We start from the raw sequence: 21,219 nt of genomic DNA, 5'->3' as shown, positions 1-21,219 counted from the left end.
TCCGTTTCGCCTTCGGTGAAGACGGCCTACAGATAATTTATAATGATGATTTTCAATGATAAAATGAAGCTGACAACAAATTGTCACCTCGATTTTCACAAATGGCCAGAACGTAATCAATTTTACAGTGAACCGGTTTCCAAGTACAAAGTGTATTGAATACGTGAAATGTAGATTGAGAAAGGGGTGGTCATATGAGGTGTGATGATCGAGTAGTGGCACGCACCGTAGGTACCAATTTCTATCGATAAATACTTGACATCACAACCACTAAACTCAGATTGATAAATAATTTTTTTCAATTTTGAATGTTTCATAGGGAACGTTGCGTTTCACTTTAACGATCGGCATTAAATTAACTTTCATACGTGCGTACAATGGGGGTAGAAAACTATTTTAATTTATTTCACGAGAAACTGTCTGAAAAACAAGCGATAAATTAGATTTATTTACAAAATCATCGTCAGTTCGTATGTTGATTTAGTGCCGAGTGGAAGAATTTCGTCCCTTAATAACAATTAATAGACGACCATTAATTATTATTCTAGACTAGAGCAATTCTATTTTTCTTCATAAGAAAATCTGTCATCTTAGACTGATAATCTCTCGCCAAGTGTTGAAACATTAATTCACTGCTCCAAAATTAATTATTTCACACAACCTGATCAAGCAGATGAACATAATAATGAAGATTAACTGCAATATGAATGCAATTCAGTTCTAATTAAGACACTAATGGCCCCACGTCGCTTATCGACTTTAAGCATTTTTCACACCCCATAATGCACTGGAAGCGATGTATCCGGTTTTTCGGATGGTTTTTTAAATTCGAGAGTTAATTCATCGAAATAATTTATGCCCCCAGTCCTTAGTTAGCCAGAAAAGTTTCGTACTTTTTTATTCTTCACCATTGGTCCAAGTTATTTCGACCGCACGTACGAATGCTAAATCACTCGGTGTTTATCGACAAGACGGATCGACATAACGAGTAGGTGGCCGGGGTAAAACACGAATAAGTGAGTGCGGGGGTGGGTGCTCAATAAGAGCACATATAAAGGTGGAAGAAAATCAAATGAATGGGGGGGAGGTATAACAGACACTCTGATTGCCCAACATGATTGTTATTCATTGGACCCGCGAGGTAAATTATATTTCAGATCGTGTAGGTAATTTCTTGTCTGATTTTCCAATGCTTCTTCTACGTTTATATTTTCTATAGTTATCTTTACGGTATAGATTCTGTCCAGTAGTCCGACTAGAATTCTTATAGGCAATTACGCTCTGTAATGAGCTATTTGCAGGAAGGCACATGGAAAAGGCTTTGAAAAGAAGCTATCGATAATAGAAAAACGATAGGCCACTGGTGACATGAAAAGAACGTATTTGTAATAGATTATCGGATTAGGCGGGACCTCCCTGGGTGATCTTCAACACGCGCTTGGGGCGCAGGTGATCAGGAGATTCCGTGAAGATGATCCCTCTTCGACCAACGCGTTGAGGAACAGCGGGGCATTAACATAGCCCGGGTCGACTCCATACCGCGAGCTACCGTGAGTTGGATAACGCGTGATTATTATACGTGTATACATGTCTAATGAGATCCACCCATGTGATAATATCAAAGTAAAGTAAGTCAGGGTGAGATCGACGATCATGTTTAGTCTTAAGTTACTGAGAAAGTGAGAAATTGAGAAAAGATTATCCAGAAATGTCATTTGGAGAGACAAAAAAAAGTAAGTGGCTTCCAAAAACCTTCTGGTTACAGTGAAATTTTTTCTGAATTTCAAAGACGAGTTAAACGGTTTTTGGAAATATTGCTAGTTGATCCCGGGAGCCACTCTCTCACGTACGAATATTTAACGTCACTATTCCTCATTCCATTGGATACTGATGCGCCATCTAAATCAGCGTTTATTACATCTCCTGACTTAAGGGCTATAACTGTGCTCATACCTTTTCCAAGTGTGATTCCTTTTTGTTCCTTCTCATCCTCTCCGGGCCTCAACGATGCATGACACCACGCTGAGCCACACATCGTACAATCGTCGTTATACATTCACATTGGGAAGAAACCAGAAAAGGAGAATAAGATGTCCTGAAATGTTTTTTTTTGGCAGAGGGTCCGAGGCCGAAGGTCCAGGGGGTCGCTGAATGTTTGCAAAACTCTCTCAGCAACATAATTTACATAGTCGGATCTGGAAAAAAAATTAAAATGAAAGAACACACGGAGATTAGAATGATCTCTATACAGAATGTTTTGGCGCGAGTTGTGCCAGGCCATTTAGCAACACAAATTAGTCGGGAGCGAGATCGGTATCTCATACATGTCGGATCGTTTGTGATGCTGAATAGTATACTTGAATTTTCTCCAGTCTCTACTTTACACTCCAGGCTATTATATCTCTCATCCCGATATGTATTGGTACGAAGATTGTTACTGCACTGAGAAAGTACCTCGTTTTAGTTCATGCGTGACGATACTGATATTACCGTGTGAATAAGATTATAATACCGCTCCGGGTATTTGCATAATGTCAGAATGTTGAAGGGTAGCGATTGTACCGTACCTTGCGGATGCAGATTAAATTAAAGTAATGTGTGCATTTGATAGGGTAATTCAATTTCATATTAGGAAGAGTCTTGATAAATTCCATAGATTATAATGCTGATAAATTTTTTTTTAGAATACTCAAGAGCAATGTATTTTGTCGAGATTTCTGTTATTAAGTGGAATAAGGAGATAAGTGTACATATCGCACTTGGTCATATACCAATCGGATGAATCGATAGAAGGGATATGGATGCTCGAATGCATAATTATTATTATCAAAAATCGTGATGGGACCGGAATATCGAGATATTGGGATTATAGTTTTAGTCCCTTCGAGTGGAATAGTTGTGTGATGACTCTATCGGACGTTTCTGATTGATGTTCAAAGACAATTGAGACATGGGGCACCTCTCGACGAGGACAGACATACTTTATTACGCATGAAGAACAGTACCGGTGTCTATTTCTGTTTGTGGCCGAGGAAGAAGACGGCGCGACCAAGTGACATAACCCAGGGTTAGTGGCCTTTTCGTCGCCGTGCTTCAAATTTACGAACGAGTTTGAATTATTCTCAAGACCCTACATTGTATTCAACGAAACATTCTCTCAAAGTTTATCCAAAATTTGCGAGTACTTTAAATACTGGGATGTACCTAGGGAGCACCAATATCATTTTCTGGTATTTTCTGATTGACGGTGATCATTTTATGATGAAAAAGAAACTTTGCTGTGAAATAAGCTCGTGAGAAATGTTTGGTGCTTTAAGGTAGACGTCAATGACCCAGTCGTTGCGACTATTTGCCTTCCAGAGTTTCTCAAACGACCAAACGCATATATTTTTGACATGAATGGGGAATTCCATACAGTAAGTAGTTAGTTTTCAATGTTTTTCCACATTTAGAACTTGTCGTTACGGAAAAAGAACCACATGGATAATATTATTTAAGTGAAAATAAGTTGGTATGAACCAGTTTCCGCCAGTGGAGAGGGAGAGAGAGGTCGGAATTTTATGTTCAAGTCCCTGATACCCCCTGGAAACACGAAGGGCAGTAATCAGAAGATTGAGAAAATGGTGATGTACCAGTAAGTGTCGTTTTAGCGGCGGCAGTAATTAACAATATTTCTAGTTGTTGAATAATGACTATTATTACTTTCAAGCGGAGCAGATGAAAGATGGTTTTAACTTGGACAATTTGCCCAAACTTTTTGAAAAAAATTTTCATTATTGTGTACAGAGACAGTGCGAGTCGTAGGATAGTTCAAGATATCCGTAAGGAATTAGTTTTTGCAAAGATTGTACTTCGAAATTGGCTCTTCTGATTTTCTGGACAAACAACCTCGTCATAGATTGATAATAAATTCAGTGACTGACGAAGTACCTCCATTTATGGCAGGATGCCCATGACGTCATTTGAATTTCGTATAATCCATCCAGGAATTCATTTCGTTTAATTTCAATATGAAACTGCGATTCTAAATTCCTCGTAATTCGTATTTTTTACCGTATTTAATACTCTCGTAAATTCACGATAAACGAAATGGCTCTACTGAATTCCTGATTGCACCCTTTTGGCTTCTGCCTCATTTCTCCTGATTAATCACTAATGAATATTGCATGACGCCTATCTTTGTACCGTCGAGTGGAAATGCCTGAAATTCCAAAGCCCATTTGTTTTCTGCAACTATTCAATGAAACTCAAGTGCATACATTGTTACTAATTGCGTAAATGAATCAGAAGAGATTTCAGTGGCTGATTTTTACGAGAAACTTCACTTATTTGTCTGTTGTAATTCCGACTTCACTGAAATTAGGAAAACAGATTTTTTTTTAATGACCAAGTCCAATGAACCCTTGAGGGATTGAGGGTAATCATGGAGTGTCCGATTGATGGGTTGACAATAGAATTTATCTGACAACATTGTGAATAACTTTATATTAAATTGACAATCGCAACCAAAAAAAAATACTTCATTCATACGTTTAAATAAATAATTTAGCTACAAGTTCAAAAACTTCGGAAGTTCGTGAGTTGAAGAACTTCGCAAAGAACTACGAGCCTATCCGCAGTAATTAGAACAGTCATAGTTCATTAACAACTGAGGTCGTTAACTGCTGAACATCAGGGAAACGAGGCAGCCAGGTTCTCAAAGAGTTATCGATTCTGAATATGCGGATAAATCTTCGTACTTATACAACTTTCAATTTGAAAAATATTGAATGCGACTAAGTTTGTCATCACCCCACCACTCACTAAAGTGTCTCTCGTCTGGCGACACTCAGGATCATTTTCTTGAGGAAGTTTTAGACACTATAATACTTATTATGTGAAAGGAAGTAGACTGTTGAATGGATGTACCAACTTTTGTATTCATTCAGCAAACAATTTATGCAAAATACGCTTACGATCCGGAATTTATAATATTTTGTCGAGTATTTTTAGAGCTTCGTCGACATCGCTACCTCAGTCTCATGCGGGGTGAAAAAAATTCAATCGCACAATCCCCACCTTTGCCTGTCTCCACAAGCATTGATCTGTAATTCAACGTAATTCCCTTTCTGATTTCAGCAATATTCCAAAGGACATCAGTCTCTCGGGGGCAACTACGGATCCAGGGCGTTGCTACTTGTCTGTATCTCTGCATGGATTCCTGTGGTCTGCTCTACGGCTCCGTAAGTAATTAACTTTCACATGTCATTGATAGAAGTTAATACAATATTTTATAGGAATTTCATCATCTAATTTTCGAAATATAGTAACTACACACGAATATGAATAACTAGGGACTTAAGTAAGCTTAACCATCTGAAACGCAGATTGATCCCTCGTTTAGTGAGAATCAATCGGAAATCGCGTTGCTGTTCCATATTAATTTATCGCGAAGTGGAACTTGAAGTGGATGCGGCATTGGCAATGAAAAGATACGAAGCTGTACATAACCACATGTCTTTCCGAGGATTTATCCATTTTGTAGTATGCAGTACTCGTGAAGTAACGATAGCCTTGTTGAAACCTCAATTATCCACCTCAACAAAAGTGGCGAATCATTGAAGCCAGTCCATTGCGTATGGCATTATCGATCGATTATAATATGGCGATCCATATCGACGAGCTCTACCACATCCCATACGTGTATTCCCGATGAACGGCAGTGAATCCAAATGAGTTACGGAGAAGTATTGAGGAAAATCAAGTCAGTGGAACAGAACAATCGATTGCATGATAGGAATATTAATATTCTGATTCATTTCGATTCGAATCGCCGTTGGTTTGAATTCGCCGAAACGAGACGATAAATATTTCATTCAACATTGTTGGATGGGTCTTCTGCGATTGTCACGAGTTTATTACTCTTGAATCCATTACGGGAAGTCCTTAAAAGGGACTTATACTGCGAAGTCCACTGACACGAGGTGCATGTGAAATATTCTGTTGTGGTTATTGACATTTGCAGGACAGGATATTCTTTGACTACACCTGAGGCCGAATTTGTCAACCTAATGGAGGCGGCCAATAGTCGGCTTACTATGAATCCGCCAGCTCTTGATTCATACAGAGCGAAATATAAATTACAAATGACGCAGAGGTTCGGTAATTCGCAAGCGAATATGAAGGTCCGATCGAAATGACAGACGATCATTTTTACAGTACTCTGTACTTTGTATTGGACCCTTCATAGTATTTGTTAGACTTCTGTTCTCACTGGAGAATTTCGGAACTTTCACGTAATTTTTATTGAACTATTTCTCTCCGTGCAGCTAGTCCAAGTCACTCTGATGTGTGTATAGTAACATCAATGAGGTAATCTTCGACACAATGATCTTCGGTTAATCGATCTAACCGAGTGAACCGCGACTACAAATATAGTTTATCAGTCCAAGTGATATAAACCATTTATTGTCCCGACAATATTCGCACGCGACGCGTGCGCGAAGTCCGACTTCGCGGGGAGATTGACAGAAAAAAAATGCTTTTTACAATGGGCACGAGCGTTGAAGATGGAGGCAAAACCAAAGATCACCTTTGCAATGAAGTAGTAGATTAATGCCGATGATCATTGATTCGGATAAGGGAGATGGTTTTTCACACGGGTGTAAAAAGAATCTGACGACGACAGGGGACATGCAATTCCTTAACCAGATGTTGATGCTACTGCGTAGATGCCGCGTGACGTTGCTTGCATAACGCCTCGAGGAAATTCCACGCTAGGCCACCACGTTGAGGAAATATGTGTGTACACATACGATATGTAAGCGTGCAACTTCAGTGAGTGGATACTAGTGCACCGCTTCAAGTTCTCCTTATAGTGAATGCACATTATAACATAAGGAAAGGGGGGGAGGGAAGCGATTGTATATAGCGAGAAGGGGCAACAGCAAACGCCAGGCACGCGCGTTCGCGTGCACATGTTGCGCGCGCCGCTTTGACGAGAAACCATGTATCGCGCTTCACCTCCCATCATTCGAATATATACAAGCAGCCAACAATCAACTACCCCATTTGCATGGTGAGTCTACGATAATTTCTCCCCTGGAAAGGAAAATCTGGAAGGAGTCTTATTCACGTTTTGAAAATTTAAGTTGAAAGACTTTGTGAATAATGAGGTAACGAGAACTATCATCGGTTCAAGGTGATTGAGTGAACTGAGATTGATCTTTCGAGTCTTCCCGCGCGGAAGAAAACTACTTGACGAAATATATTTTGGATATATCTGAATCACATGACAATGTTCGTGAAAAATTATGGATCTTCTCTGGTGCATTACGTATCTTCTCCGTGACACGTAAAACTTCTCAGTTGACTCCATAATCGGTGAGGGAACTGCGAGTTCGGTAATTTTTGCGGAATCTTGAACTTGAACTCAAAATTCCAATCACTAAAGCAAAACTCGTTTTATTTTATAAGTATTTGGGTCACCCGATCGTTTAGCAATTGATCATTTTCTAAGACTTCTGGGTTCCCCATCAGCGTCTGGTGTATTTTTGTAGTGGATAAATCGATTTCACCTGCGATTTCATAACTCCTACTCAAGTGATATGTGAGACGTCGGCTGAAAGACGCCCACTCGACATGCACTGATGGACAAGATTAGACCGATTAAATTGTTGTTAACGAGGCTGTTTTAACAAAACTGCAGAAAGCCGCAAATCACAGAGAAGTAAACTGACATTTGTACGAAGTTAACGCTTGAGAAGATAAATATCCCGTCGTTTTTCTTCCGAGGCGGAAGACAATATGCCGTTCTGTACCATTCATTATTTTCGAGTTTAATAGAAAGCCGAGTTATTCAGTGAAATGCCTGACAATTTCGGAAAAACTTCTATATTTACGCAGGATATTATTCTGCTCGAGCGAAGGAACGACCCGAGAAAACGCATAAATGGAAAATAGAAGAAAAAAATTAGAAAATTAATTCATTATTTCCTCTTACATCGGAGAAGAAATCATGACGATGAGTCACATATACATGAGGCTCAAAATAACTCAATTTCAATAATTAAGTTTTGCAACGAATTACCCTGAAATAAGTGGTATTTCCATGAGAAAAACAAGTGATATAAAATGGAAAAGTCTAACATATGGTCGCCCTCCCACTCACTCCTCGTTTCCAGCTTGAAGAGACTGTACGAGAATTGGTAATTGACTTAATGAGCTGATCGTTGATGACTTCTCTCGGTACTTGTATGAGAAAGGTCAGGGACACGGATAAACGTATGTTACAAGCACAACTGTCTACGGTATGCGGAAGTTGGGGGCATATCGCGTGCCGGAATAAAAATAAAGCAGCATTAATTCGACGAATAAGTGCATTTTAAGTGATGAAACTTGAAGAATTTTATCCATGTAAGTGTTGCAGCAGTCAGTCTTGACTTGGCGGGGAATTCAATAATGTAGTGGGAAGATTTCTCTAGCTCGTTTCACTGTTACAAAGACATTAATTATGTAATTGTGAATAGTTCACAAGGGACTATCAACTGTGAGAAAAAAAAATGGAATTTCATGAACAGTTAAGTAACAATTGTTGGAATATTGGCAATGAACGGGATTTAGGGGTTGAACATCAGCTCGATCAATGCGAAATTGATGTCAATTGTGCTCGTGACAACAATTTCTGATCCCAAATTATTATTCGAAACAAAATATCAATATGTTGTGTTGACGAGTTATTAAATCGTGTTCTTGATTTTTTTCGCTCACACTCAATGCTTCCCTGGGTGTATTGCATCCATAAATCAAGTTCAGTAACGGGAGAAGATATACCAACTACAAGTGGATAACATCTGCCACCAGCATTGTAAAGAGAAGAATAAAATAAATGGAAGAAATGAGCTAATTATCTTAAATGCTCAATTTGTACTACAATCACTTGATGAATCCCTTCCATTTATCTTAGCTTTTTTGCGACTGCCTACATAGGAATTCCCGAGTGATGAATGATGCAGATGCGGAATTATTCGGTCCCACATGGCTGAGACAGCGGGTCGACAAAACCATTATATCCTGGGTGACAACTTAAACGGGGGTAGAATAAGCGCCTCATTTATAAAAACTGATTTTTATCAATTTCAGATTAGAAAGGAAACGCTCGTATGCAATCGGTGTGTGATTAAAATACTGGGATTCGATCTTTCAAATCAGCACTGGATCCGATACCGATCCATCCGAGATTTGACTGATTAGAGTATAATCGGAATTCCCTCCACCAAATTGTATTCTGATAGGCTGTTGAGAATTTTATCAGATCTTGAATATAAAAGAATTTATCAAGGGTCTGAGTGAATGAATTTTGGTGGTGGAAAGCGATTCTCTATAAATTATTCATAGAAAATGTTTGAAATACTAAAGGATTGAAATTTTTGAATTATTTTATCGTGCTTTTCCAAATGATATTAAACTTTCTAATTTTTTCTCATTGGGAATAGTACGATGGATATTTTTAAAAGAAAAAAATATCTCACACTTTAAACGAAACCTCGAAATATTTTATCAAGTGGCCACTGCGTGCTAACATTTCGAATCCAAAAATAAAAATATCATTGAATCTTTTATTTCAAGAAAACTTCACTGGAGAAATTTCTTTCTCGATAAGTGCAATGTTCCCAAAACCGAAAACTTTTCTTTAGTTTCATCATAATTGTAACGATCTTCTATAGACACGGTTCAGAAATAATAATAACTGTGACATAGCAATTCTTGAATTCAAGTCCAATCCATTCATTGCCCAATACTCTCCAACTCCACATAAGTCTCCAGCCACTTGTTATTTTATCTTCTGTACATCTCTTTTCTGGAGTATCGTTAACGCCAACACGCCCAGTTCCTCCGCAGGTCGTAGATCACCTCCTCGGGGTCCTTATGGTAAACAATACGCCTTTCGTCGAAGCTCTTTAGCCCTTCTTTTTACACCGTGTCGTGCATAACGGCATAATTTACGTTGCTGATGTGTGCACAAATATTATGATGTATACTTCATCGTTACTCTGGACAACATCCACGAGGTCCGTGTCGGTGACAGAGGGACAAAACAAATCGGAGAACAAAAATAGCGAGGGAGAGCAAGACCAGAATTGTGGTCGGAGATGTCACGGTGGTGGGTACTTCGAGAATACGTTGAAATAATTCTTCTGAGAAGGGGAACAGGGCTTAGATTCTTACTTTCATTGGACTGTCCTATAACTTTCGGTGAGACGAAATGGGATAGGGTAAAAATAAAAATCTCATGAGGGTTACGGGGTAATCGTGAAAACGAAAACGAAAAGAATTTAAATCAAGGGAAGTGTGACCAGAATAGATGATGTTTCTATGATACAGAGATGGAGTAACAGGAGATTCCGGATGCGGGTGGTAATCTGTTATTCCCTTTGTCAGAGTGTAATTTGCACTCCCTCAACGTGAAAAACAATCTTTGCTTTAATCTGTGAAGGTCAAAGGGTATGTAAAACGATAGTATTTTAGATGTGGAATTTAACACGATCATAAAATGTATCCGAAATGAAGTACAACTAAATTTCAACTCAAGTTTAACAATACTGTACCATCGAACCTGTACTTCCAAGATGCAAAATTAATTGCATATTTTTCCTATCCATAAAATAATTTCATATGATCATCAAAATAAGAGAAAACCTTAAAAGTCTGTTGAAATCCTATCTCGGCAACTAAACTTCATCTTCAGGCGATGCCTCCAGGGGATAGCATTAATATTATTTTATGAACATGATCAATAGGACGAGAAGACATATTTTTATGAATTTTTTGAATGAATTTGAATCATGAGTTGATCATTCCCTACGACGACGTGCACAGAGTAATAGCGAGTTGTTAAAAAGGGACTCGTTAAGATTTAAACATAAATTCTCGGGTATACATGAACGGATGCATCCCAAGAATAATTCCTATTGGAATATTTATGGTTATTAAAAGTCTTCCCCCTCCCCCCCCCCTCTTCCATCCCTTCTCGTCCGCCAATTTGCCGGACCGCACCTCGCTGTTCCGACCACCCGTGTATCCCCTAATGCTGCAATTAATTACACTAATTCGATTAGGAACCACGTGAGAAACACTGTACAAATACTTACGGCATATTGAATGCCCATAAATTATCAAAAGTGTGTAGGTGGTTCATTAGCTTTGATAATAGCGATGAGATATGAATTCGTACGCTCACATCGTCCTCCCAGGTGGCTGATAGAAATAGTGGATAATGAGTTCAATAAATCAGAAAATAACAAGAAATCAACAATACCGTTAATCTCCTCGATGAATGTCCGATGTCTCCTCGACAATTCTCGCTAACTTTAACGAAGATGGAGGGAAGAATTCACTGATAAAAGAACAGCCTAACAGCTCAACGTTACATGCTTTACGTGAACCCGGTAATTGGCTCATCCGGTTTGAAACGTGTGTCTAAAACACGGGTGATATGTCCAAACTATTCCAGATTGATTTTAACGAGGCGCGACTTCTTTGAAAGCCTCATCTATTTTTAATTTTTATTGTACATGAGGTGATACTTCACTCTGGTTAGTGGCGAATAGTGAGCCAAAGTCTGAATAAATTTGTTTAGTGGTATATGCAAAGCTTCGAAGTAGTCGCGAATGTGCTAATTTTACTGTAAAGAAGTAAAAGTGCATAAATCACGCTCTCGAATATTTAGTTTTAGTTTTCATGAGAGGAGAATTTAAATCGCAGACCGTAAATTCTACAAAATGTATGTTAATAAAAGATGAAGAAGCCGATTTTTAAAAAAACAGCGGATTGAAAATGTAGACAATTTGCTGCTTGAATTTTCATTTTTTTGCGAATGTCAAATGAACTGACTTCTTAACAAAAAAATCAGAATTGCGAGTGAATAACCAATTGCTAGACTGTGAAAATTTCTTATATTACATTTCAGGATCTAGGGAACTCAAACTTTTATCTCACGAGAATGGGAAAAAACGATTCGAGTAGCTGCACTGTTTTTTTTAATTGAGCAAACGCGTAAAATGTGTATATTACAGGTATTCCATGCTAATGAGTGTCCACTGTTGTTACACAGTGGGATATTTTTGATAATACCCTAGCACAGAAGGAGACCCATTTCGATTTCGTCGAATGCAAAGTTTATAGGCCGAGCTGAAGGCGAGGTCTCTTCTCATATTCGTTGAAAGCGAAGTTTATGACAAAATGGTCTACAATATTTTAAAAGACTTTGGACAGAAGTCGAGTTGGGTCGACGCTTGGGGATATAAAAATTATTGGCGATGGCAGAATTGGTCCGTTTTATGGATCCAATATAAATGTTGCCATCGATGACTAAACTTCTTAGTCACATATTTTGAAAATTATCATGCGCTTAAAAAAACGCAACGATATTTTTCGTCGATATATATTTTTCGTGAAATGGAACTCTATCGATAATGGCGAACATCCTCCAGAGCTTTTCTCATGGAAACAATTACTTTTTTGGTACCAAATTTCAGGGACTTGTTTTCCTGAAACAAAGTAACCAGTTTCTGTATCTCAGTACCAGGCGTTTTAAAACAACGAGTTTCTTGATTTAATTAACGCAGTTCTGGAAACCAGAATCTCTGTCTCTCTATGGTGACAGAAATTATCTGATTCGAGTTGAAAAAGCGCCCTCTCCTTCTGAGAAACTCTATAAAAATTATAAAATAAAATTCTTTTATGTCTTATTGAAAAGTCATGGAGCTGTCGATGGTGGGAAAAAGTTGACAGTTCAAACAAACATTTACGTGTTCCGTTTTACTCTACCAACCCGTGTCTATGTGAGCATACCCATGCATAGTTAAAGCATGACAGAGGAAGAGTCTCGTTAGGAAGTTACGTGGTCATTGCTCGAAGTTACATTGCAGAGCTGGTGTATTCATTGGATATCACCGCAAAACGTAAAGCGTTTGAATTGTCAGAACCCTGACAATAGTCACCCTTAACGAAGGACATTTCTACTCAAAAAGGTCCTCCTGGTATTTCTGAAAAATGGACTAATTGGATGGCGTCTGGAGGACTGCGGTTACCTCTTGAATAATTCCACCTGTAACATCCCCATGACTCTTCTTTACAGAAGTCCCTCCAGCCATCGAAAATAATTCTTCTTATAAGGATTCAAAAAAATGCAGTATATTTTTCCTGTTGAAATTCAATCAACAATATATCATTCAGAATGACTTACTAATCGATTCAAGCGATTGTGAATTCTATTGTCTCGCTAATTGTTCATTAGCATTTGACGCAAATACGACACGACATCCTGGATTTTTATGTTTACACACCTTTATCACCTATTTATGGAAATAACCCCCGCCCGTCCTACCGAGATGGCACCATTATCCGTTAATGATATAATTTTAATTTGATAGAAGTGTTCCAATGGAAAAATCTAATCAATTTGTTTTTGTTGCAGCACGAATACACAGAGGATTGTTTATTCAACGAGACGCTGGAACAGCACAACTACAATACCTACAGTTCAGTGAGATGGTCAACACCCCGGAAGACCTTGTACTTAGGCTTGAATCGACATGGACAACCGAGGCGAGTACAAGCACGTGGACATAACTTGGGTAGACTATCGGCTTACGCAAGAGTACTGACTCAAGTAGCTCCACCAGATCGTGTTGAGGCACTACAAAGTCGCATGCTGGGTGCACAGCACGGTGTCCGTCATCATCATAATGCCCACCATTACAGGCATCTCCAGCAGGCAATATGTCCAACCCTTCCGCCGCAGGAAAAAGACGGTCGTGATAGATTCCGATGTCGCAAACGAAAAAAACGAAAAAAAAGAAAGAGACGATGTGAAGAAGATGAACAACCTGGCCCTCATTGTGAGGTTCACCGAGGAGATGGTGGACATCACGCAAAGGCGGAAGTAACAAGTGGAGGACCGCCAGCATCCAAGCGTTCATGCGAGGATGCAGCTAGCGATGAATTTTGTCGCCGTCAGGCACTCGATGCACCATCAAAAAAGAGAAAATCACGGATAGAAGTTGACAGCAAAAAGGAAAACAACAATCAACAGAGAAAAAAAGAAATGAAGAAGAAGATTGGAAAGAAATCTACTTCAATTGACGCTTCAGAAGACACGAGATGGTCCAACTCAGCGGCTATTGGTGCTAAACGTAAGGAACGGGTTCCAAAGCGGAATAATCACGGAAAAAAGAAAATTCCATACCGATCAACTAGAACGACACTCCCCGTTCCGTTGAATTATTCCAGCCAAAGCTCCATATCCTGGGCGTCAACATCTTCAACGATTATGGTGTCAAATCATCAAAAGCTGTCGACTTCCGCGAAAAATGCTGTCACAGATTCTGTGAAGATGGAGATGTCGAGATTGGGTAAGGGGTTAAATCCTGTGGGAGGGACGAATTTGGATCTAGGAACAACGACTTCAATGGATGATTCTCAGGAGGACAGTCTGTTATCGCCATTTCAAGTCTCGGAGGAGCCATTTGTGACAAGTTTCAGTGATGACTTGTCGGCGGATGTCAGTGGAGAAGATGTTGAGAGCGATGAACAAACCACGGTAGCTGTTGATTATAGCACTGTAATGACTACTATGGATACTACCCCACCCGAACGAACTGAGGATTACACCAAGGCCACAACCCCAACGAGCTTGGAATCACTGAAGGGCAGTCGACGGCTGATTGATGGAGCCGATGCCTCGGGAGTTCTGGCACGATTCTCCATTGGTAGACTCGCGATGTAAAAACAATTCTGAGAAAGCTTTTATATAAAGTGTATATATGTAGTAAAATTAAGTATTAAGTAATGATACGACAAGTTGTATGCAACGAATCGATTGACTTCCCGAGCGAGAAGAGTATTTTGATTCGATTGGGAGAGGAAGAATCTAGTATTTTTTTTTTAGGGAGGTGTGAAATCTGTTCTGGGAAAGTCTCACCAGATTTTGAGAAAATCAAGTCCGGGATGAATAATCTAGTTGGCTTATTTATTGAAGAGTTATTTATTTGCGTATGTTTCATGGAAAATAAAATGTGTTCTTTGCGATCGATTGATGTGAGAATCACAACCGTCGATCTTTCGTACCGGTTAATCGTGATCGCGCGCAGTTTCTTGGTGAGGACAATTTTTTTGAGACATTCAGGGAATAGTTGATTGTGCACCAAGGCAGGAAAACAGGACATTCCAACTCGCACGAATTGCGGTAAATACCAGGGTTTTGATGTCTTGTTTTCTTTTCTACGTACCCATACTCCTTTATGACAGAAGGCCCCATAATCCACGATTCTAATCATCGTATCGAATTCGAATCTCGCGCCGAATTATATTAAATATTTAACGGGACAGTAAAAGTATTATTAGACGAATGTGCTTATAATCCCTACTGTTGGCGGGGATTATAAAGTCGTATTCATCAAATGATCCTTTTATCGCCTCATAATGTTATACGCGGAGAGAATTTTTTGATAAAAATTACTCTATCGCTTCCATAAAAGTATATCGTGAGTCATCGTGACCTTATTCTATTCCGAAATTTGGTAAAAATTAATGTATGATGATCAAATTTTATCTCTCTGTTCTGCAACCGTTGATCTTAAAACCGTGCACAGGTATTGGTTAACCAGATGACTGACACAAAAGCATCACCTGCCTGAACCAAATTACTGAATCCGTCTTCCTCAACAGTCGCCGTCCAGATGGAATATGACGGTCACATCAAAATTGCGTCACAAATGGCCGATAATAGGATAAAATTAAGAAGTGGTGATAAAATCTTGGCAATTGCTTAACATTCTCACTGCTATTTAGATAAAAGGTGATGATCACATCGAATCTATGGCGCAACGTATGTCATAAAATTGAGAAGTCCGAGTGACTCGAGCTATTCAAAGGGTTAAATTTTTTTCTCGATAGATTGATAATTTCACGAAAGAAATGGCGCACTGCCTACTTGTTCATTAATAGCCATTGACCGTTCCCTGAACATTATAGTCATTTTTTAAAAATCACTCCCGAAGTCTACTAAGAAAATCAAATTATTTTGAGCAAAATATTTGAGGTTTTTGGGGTATCACTGCCATGTCACAAAAATTATGCTCAACTCGAGTCTCGATTCAAATCAGTTATAAAGAAGGCCAATTGAAGATGTCAATCATGTGAACAAATTCTTTTTCATTATCAATTCCTCCAGTTGATCACTCAAGACAGTATTAATGTTGACGGTACGTATTCCAATTTTACAACGGAAAGTAAACGAATAAACACTATTGTTAACCATAAAAATTTGAGAAATGCAAACACAACCATTAATGATTTTTCCTATTGAATGCTGAGAGAATTGTGGCCGTATTAGATTAAATGCGCGCGTGAATGATTATTGTATGTTGAAAATTGATAAAGTGAAAAAGTCGACAATAATGCGGACTGATTGATAAAAGCAAGCAATCTCGCATACTGCCATTAAATGAAGCAACAAATACTGTATTTAATCTCATAGACTGATGAACAAAAAAAACTAAGGATAGGCAAATATTTAATTAGAAATTCGGCGTGTCAAAAATGAAGATGTAATCTTTTTTGTAATTGTAAATTCATCAGCCAGTTTGGTTGATTTTACTCATTCTTTGTTTCCGTACCAAAATATTCACCATCACGGTTACCCTTGTGATAATAATTTCAAGATAAAAATAGCATTTTCGAGCAATGCCTCCCCTGGAAAAATGAAGCGAGAAAGGAGCCTTTATGTTATTAATAAAGTTTCATTTTAAATCAATTCCGCTAATATCTGTTTACGTTATTTTGCACCCTATCCAAACAAGATTGTAGGCAACTGATAGTTAATACTTCGATTTATTAACCAGTTGGGTACGTGAGGCATCTGTCACCAACCATATTCTACGCTCAATACAACTCACATTTTATGACTTTTGATGAACAGAAATCTATAAACCAGAATCTAAGTGAAATTGCTGTACTGCTCTTCCAACTGACTCGTTTGATTATAGTGAATACTCTCTACAGTTTCAAATATAATTCACTTTCGAAAGAGGCAACCATTCACGCACCCATATGGCATATGGCTTCTGTTTCTATTAAGGTCAATTGGTTAACAAATCTTTAATCTTAGTGCCTTAATTCTCCTCCATAATCTCATTAACTTCGCATTTTATTGTCCGAAGCAATTTTGAGGTGCGCTGAAATGGCAGACATGGAAGTTGGGTAACGTAGATGTACGTCATATTTCCCCGTTAGATTTCATTTCACTAAAATTTCCCACCGAATATTATTCAAAAAATTTTTACCGAACTCTATAAGATTATTTCCAAATAGCTTTCGCATTTGCCTGAAATATTTGGCAGTAACTAATGACAAAGCTCGAGTAGCATTTCAAATTTTTCATTTTATCTTACACGTTTCTTACCGAAGGAAGCGAGTTTATCAGCGAGTCAGGTCTGCGCTTTATCATATGTTATGACATAAATTCATTTATTCATGTTCCATCGCGAATACATTAAAAAGAATTCTTAACTTAGTTCTCTAAAGAGTGCCGAACACGAAGCAAAATAGATGAAATTGAACGAGAATTACCGCGTGAAATCGACCATGCCGACGTTTTTTCATAGTTATTCCTGTCTCTCCTGATGCATCAGGAATTGATTAACGGGCCCCGGAGATCCTCCGAAACTTACATGTTGACCACCAGGGTTGCAGGAAGCCCAACCGCTGGGAAAAAGTGTAAAAAAGGAAGTTTAACCCGATTGAAAAAAACCAACTATTGTCGAGTTTTCTCCGCACGTGATTTTCCAGAACATTACTGGATTTGAACCTTTCTCCGAAAGTTCTAATTTAATTTATGACTTCTGCGTAGCGAACGTGTCTTATTTTGATTCCTCTAAAAATGTGAAATCAAAATTTCTCTCACAGCTTCCACGCATATATATATATATTTTTTTTGAACTTGTTCCAGAAATTTTCCCAGAAAATCCACTAAATTTTCCCTTAACAGCATTACATTTTTTCACCAAGCGATTGTTTTTTTCCAGCACACCTATTACAATTTTCACAGTAAATTTGTCTCTATGTAAGCCGAAACTATCTTCCGAACATAACAGTGAAAATATGTTATCAATAAGATGCTTCAAAATCCCTCAAACATCGACATGTTAATTTCCTGATATTTCCCGCGTCCCTCCGATCAATCTCAGATATTTATCTCCAATCTGAAGCCAAAAAACTTCAATCACAGCCCCAGATGAATGCAAGATGCTTCACCTACGGAGTGTCAACATTTTTCACGACGAATATATTTATTATCCACCACAATACCGTTGTCTTCCGCCTAACCTGGCCTCATAAGTTTATTTCTCACTCATGCCTAAGGTTCTTATCGAGCGCTGTATGTCGACCGGCAGCGTTCCTCCACGTTGGAGAAGAGAATAAGGAAATCAAAAGAAAAAAAAATGAAAAAACGAATCTCACAGAATAACCCGATGCCGCCGGTAGACACACGGGATACCATAGATTAAATGGTATTGCCTGTGAAAAGAGGCCGCTCCTGCACTTTTTCGCGTGACACGCCGAGTGATGTTATATATACCCACGAGTGTTGATGTCAACTTATCAGAAGAAATCCCGAGAAGAACTTTAATCTTCTATGTCCCGGTTCTCCACATAACTGGTAAACTGTCTCATTGCATCCCATAAGTTTTGTACGACTTAAAACATATGAACCATTCGCTGTAGTAAAATTGCCAATGTTAACGCTAAGGTGTATACCGGAAAAAGGGTAATTCAATGCGACATTGAGAAATGTCGTCGAGTTTTATATGACTTTGGTGATGGGGTAATTTAAAATAATAAAAAAAGTCTTTTGATTTTTTGAAATAACAGGTCTAGTTGGTGCACCACAAGACATCGTAATACTTGGTTAACGATTATGAGCGGAATACGGAGGGTTCATCGGCTCGTTATGCACCGTAGAAATCCTCCTAACGATCAATTCACTGGTGGATATAATGCTACCATATCGAATCCTCGAGGCGAATTAACGAAATAATTAATTGAAAAGAATTAAATCAATCCGAGAATCGTCACAGGATTCATTAAGAAATGGATGCACTAAATGATTTTCGTTGTACCAAACATGGCTTCTTCAACTATTACCCTGATTCGTTAATAGTTAACGTATCATGGTAACAGGTAACAAGCTTCCTCTGACGCAATTTAATCATTCCTCCTGATCTGTCAGGGTAAGTTAGGATCTATGTGGTTTTACTGTACGTTCATTCGTTAAAAATTAATGAATTTACTTCGAAATAAATAAATCGTTCTATCAGGGTAACAATCGTTTCAAAATAATTCCAAAATTTTGTACCCACGATTCAATAGGAAAAAATCCGACAAAAGGTCAAGTTAACAGTGCTTAACAATTCATCACGCCGTGCTGTACCTCTGATACTCCACCAAGGTCAATATATCTCGCATCGAACGGCAAACCAGTGTACCGATTATCCACGTGCAAACCCCCACGGCAATTTGATGTATTTTATCCAATGTGAAATTAACGTTGTGTACCCCCATCTAATTTATGTGGCCACGATTACAGTCAAGTGATTTAAACACTTACAACCTTAGGTGGAATTGGTGTAGCTTAACGTGATCATTGGTTGATGAAAAATTAGCGATGATTTAGGCTCGTTTTATGTAAGAAAAGGGGGCGCGCAAAATTTTTTTACGGTATTACATGGTAGAAAAAAAAACAGGAAAGACCCGAGTTTGGTCGCTTCAATGCCCCCAAGGGTTATCGGCGTCTCTCGATCGAGTGACCGTTATCGACACACGACAAAATTCCTAACGCTTCTATTATGAAGCTATTTCAAAAATTACACTAGACGATTTTCAATTTTATAAACGCTCCTCTTTGCTTCATCAAACCATAATATTTCATTCGGTCTTGAATTTCAGTAGGTGCGAAACTATTATCACACGTCTATAACAACAATTCGGTGTTTACCAATTCGGTTGGGTTGAATGGACAAAATTTCGTCAATAATGGAAAGAAATAAACAAAAGTTTTGAACTTACAATTAGCATCGCCTTCCCACCGTGAAGACCGAGTAAAAGTCTTATTGCGTCGTGTATGGGTAGATATCAGGTCTATGTAGCCGATGAGGTTGACAATTATTCAAATCAGCTGAGATTGTAGGCACGATAGACGTCCCGCTGCGTCTTCTACCGCTTCTGTATGTAAACCCGCATGGCCTCGAGACTATGTCGTTCTCTCTTTCTTCGTATGAAAATTGCAATCTCACAGCGCCAAAGACCCTCAGCTCTAGGATCATCTTCCTTTACTTGGTAGTTTCTCTCGCTGAATGTCTTCACCTAGTAGAAGATCACCAAATTACGATGAACAGGTTTTCACCTCGCAAATATTTTATTTCGTAATTTATGGTATGATAAGCACTTTCTGAATTTCTCATAATGTCTGCATTGAAAGAAGTTGAATACTGAGTTTATCGGATCTGTCATCAGGGGAAATAGCGAAAAACCGCTCTATAATTTTTCATAGTCAATTTTTTCATCAATAGGTCTACTGTTTTTCCGAATAAATTTCACCCCCTCCGGCTCTTAACATCTAAATTTCCCTGCTCCCTATAAATGAGTGTCTTGATCTCCTGCATTGTTCTCGTAAAAACTAATAATTCCGATTTTTAAAATTTATTATAATGTCAATGACCCCGATCAGACGATCCCTTCCAGTCTTAACTAATAATCGTCAACTGAGCCCCAGTGTTACGCCCGTCTGCGTAATTTAAAGTTAAACCGTTCACACGAGAAGGCGGACAACGTCCACCAGGCACGTTACCCAGGCTTTTAAAAAACGAATGAAAAAATCGAATGACGACAAAAGAAAATTAAGGCGTTTTTCGAGGCGCCAACCATGTGTGGCCCACTCAACACTGATATTCTCGACTGTCTGACATATGCACCTGAGCGGTAGAAAATTTACCAACATTTTTTTCAAGGCGAAGTTTTATTTTAAAATGAAAATAGCCAGGAGAGAGCGAACGAGAGAAGGAATGGCCAACGGAATGCTTTGAATTTATGCAGACATTGTATTCAGATTCGAAGAGGAAGAATTCAGTAGAGATTCCATGGATGATAAGTGAGACCTCATTCGGTGTATCTGGACATGTT

At 38.6% G+C, this 21,219-nt stretch overlaps 2 protein-coding genes across 2 annotated transcripts in view; one reads left to right on the top strand and one right to left on the bottom strand.

Moving 5' to 3' along the window:
* The window catches only part of LOC135164245 (uncharacterized), a 56,486-nt gene extending 39,651 nt beyond the window's left edge, over positions 1 to 16,835 (top strand). Inside the window, exons 3-4 of the mRNA XM_064124413.1 lie at positions 5,119 to 5,222; positions 13,457 to 16,835. Of these exons, the coding sequence (XP_063980483.1) occupies positions 5,119 to 5,222; positions 13,457 to 14,767 (1,415 nt within the window). The 3' untranslated portion in view covers positions 14,768 to 16,835. The remainder of the gene's footprint in view (positions 1 to 5,118; positions 5,223 to 13,456) is intronic.
* The window catches only part of LOC135164244 (85/88 kDa calcium-independent phospholipase A2), a 72,590-nt gene extending 52,216 nt beyond the window's left edge, over positions 1 to 20,374 (bottom strand). The window contains exons 1-2 of the mRNA XM_064124412.1: positions 20,107 to 20,374; positions 1,954 to 2,195 (exon numbers count right to left, since the gene is read on the bottom strand). The gene's annotated coding sequence lies outside the window, so the exon portion shown is untranslated. The remainder of the gene's footprint in view (positions 1 to 1,953; positions 2,196 to 20,106) is intronic.
* Positions 20,375 to 21,219: the final 845 nt, after the last annotated feature.

Source organism: Diachasmimorpha longicaudata, chromosome 7 (genome assembly GCF_034640455.1).
Source record: "Diachasmimorpha longicaudata isolate KC_UGA_2023 chromosome 7, iyDiaLong2, whole genome shotgun sequence".
Taxonomy (NCBI): Eukaryota; Metazoa; Arthropoda; class Insecta; order Hymenoptera; family Braconidae; genus Diachasmimorpha; species Diachasmimorpha longicaudata.
Note: the sequence above shows the minus strand (reverse complement) of the source record. Positions and strands in the feature narration are given on the sequence as shown.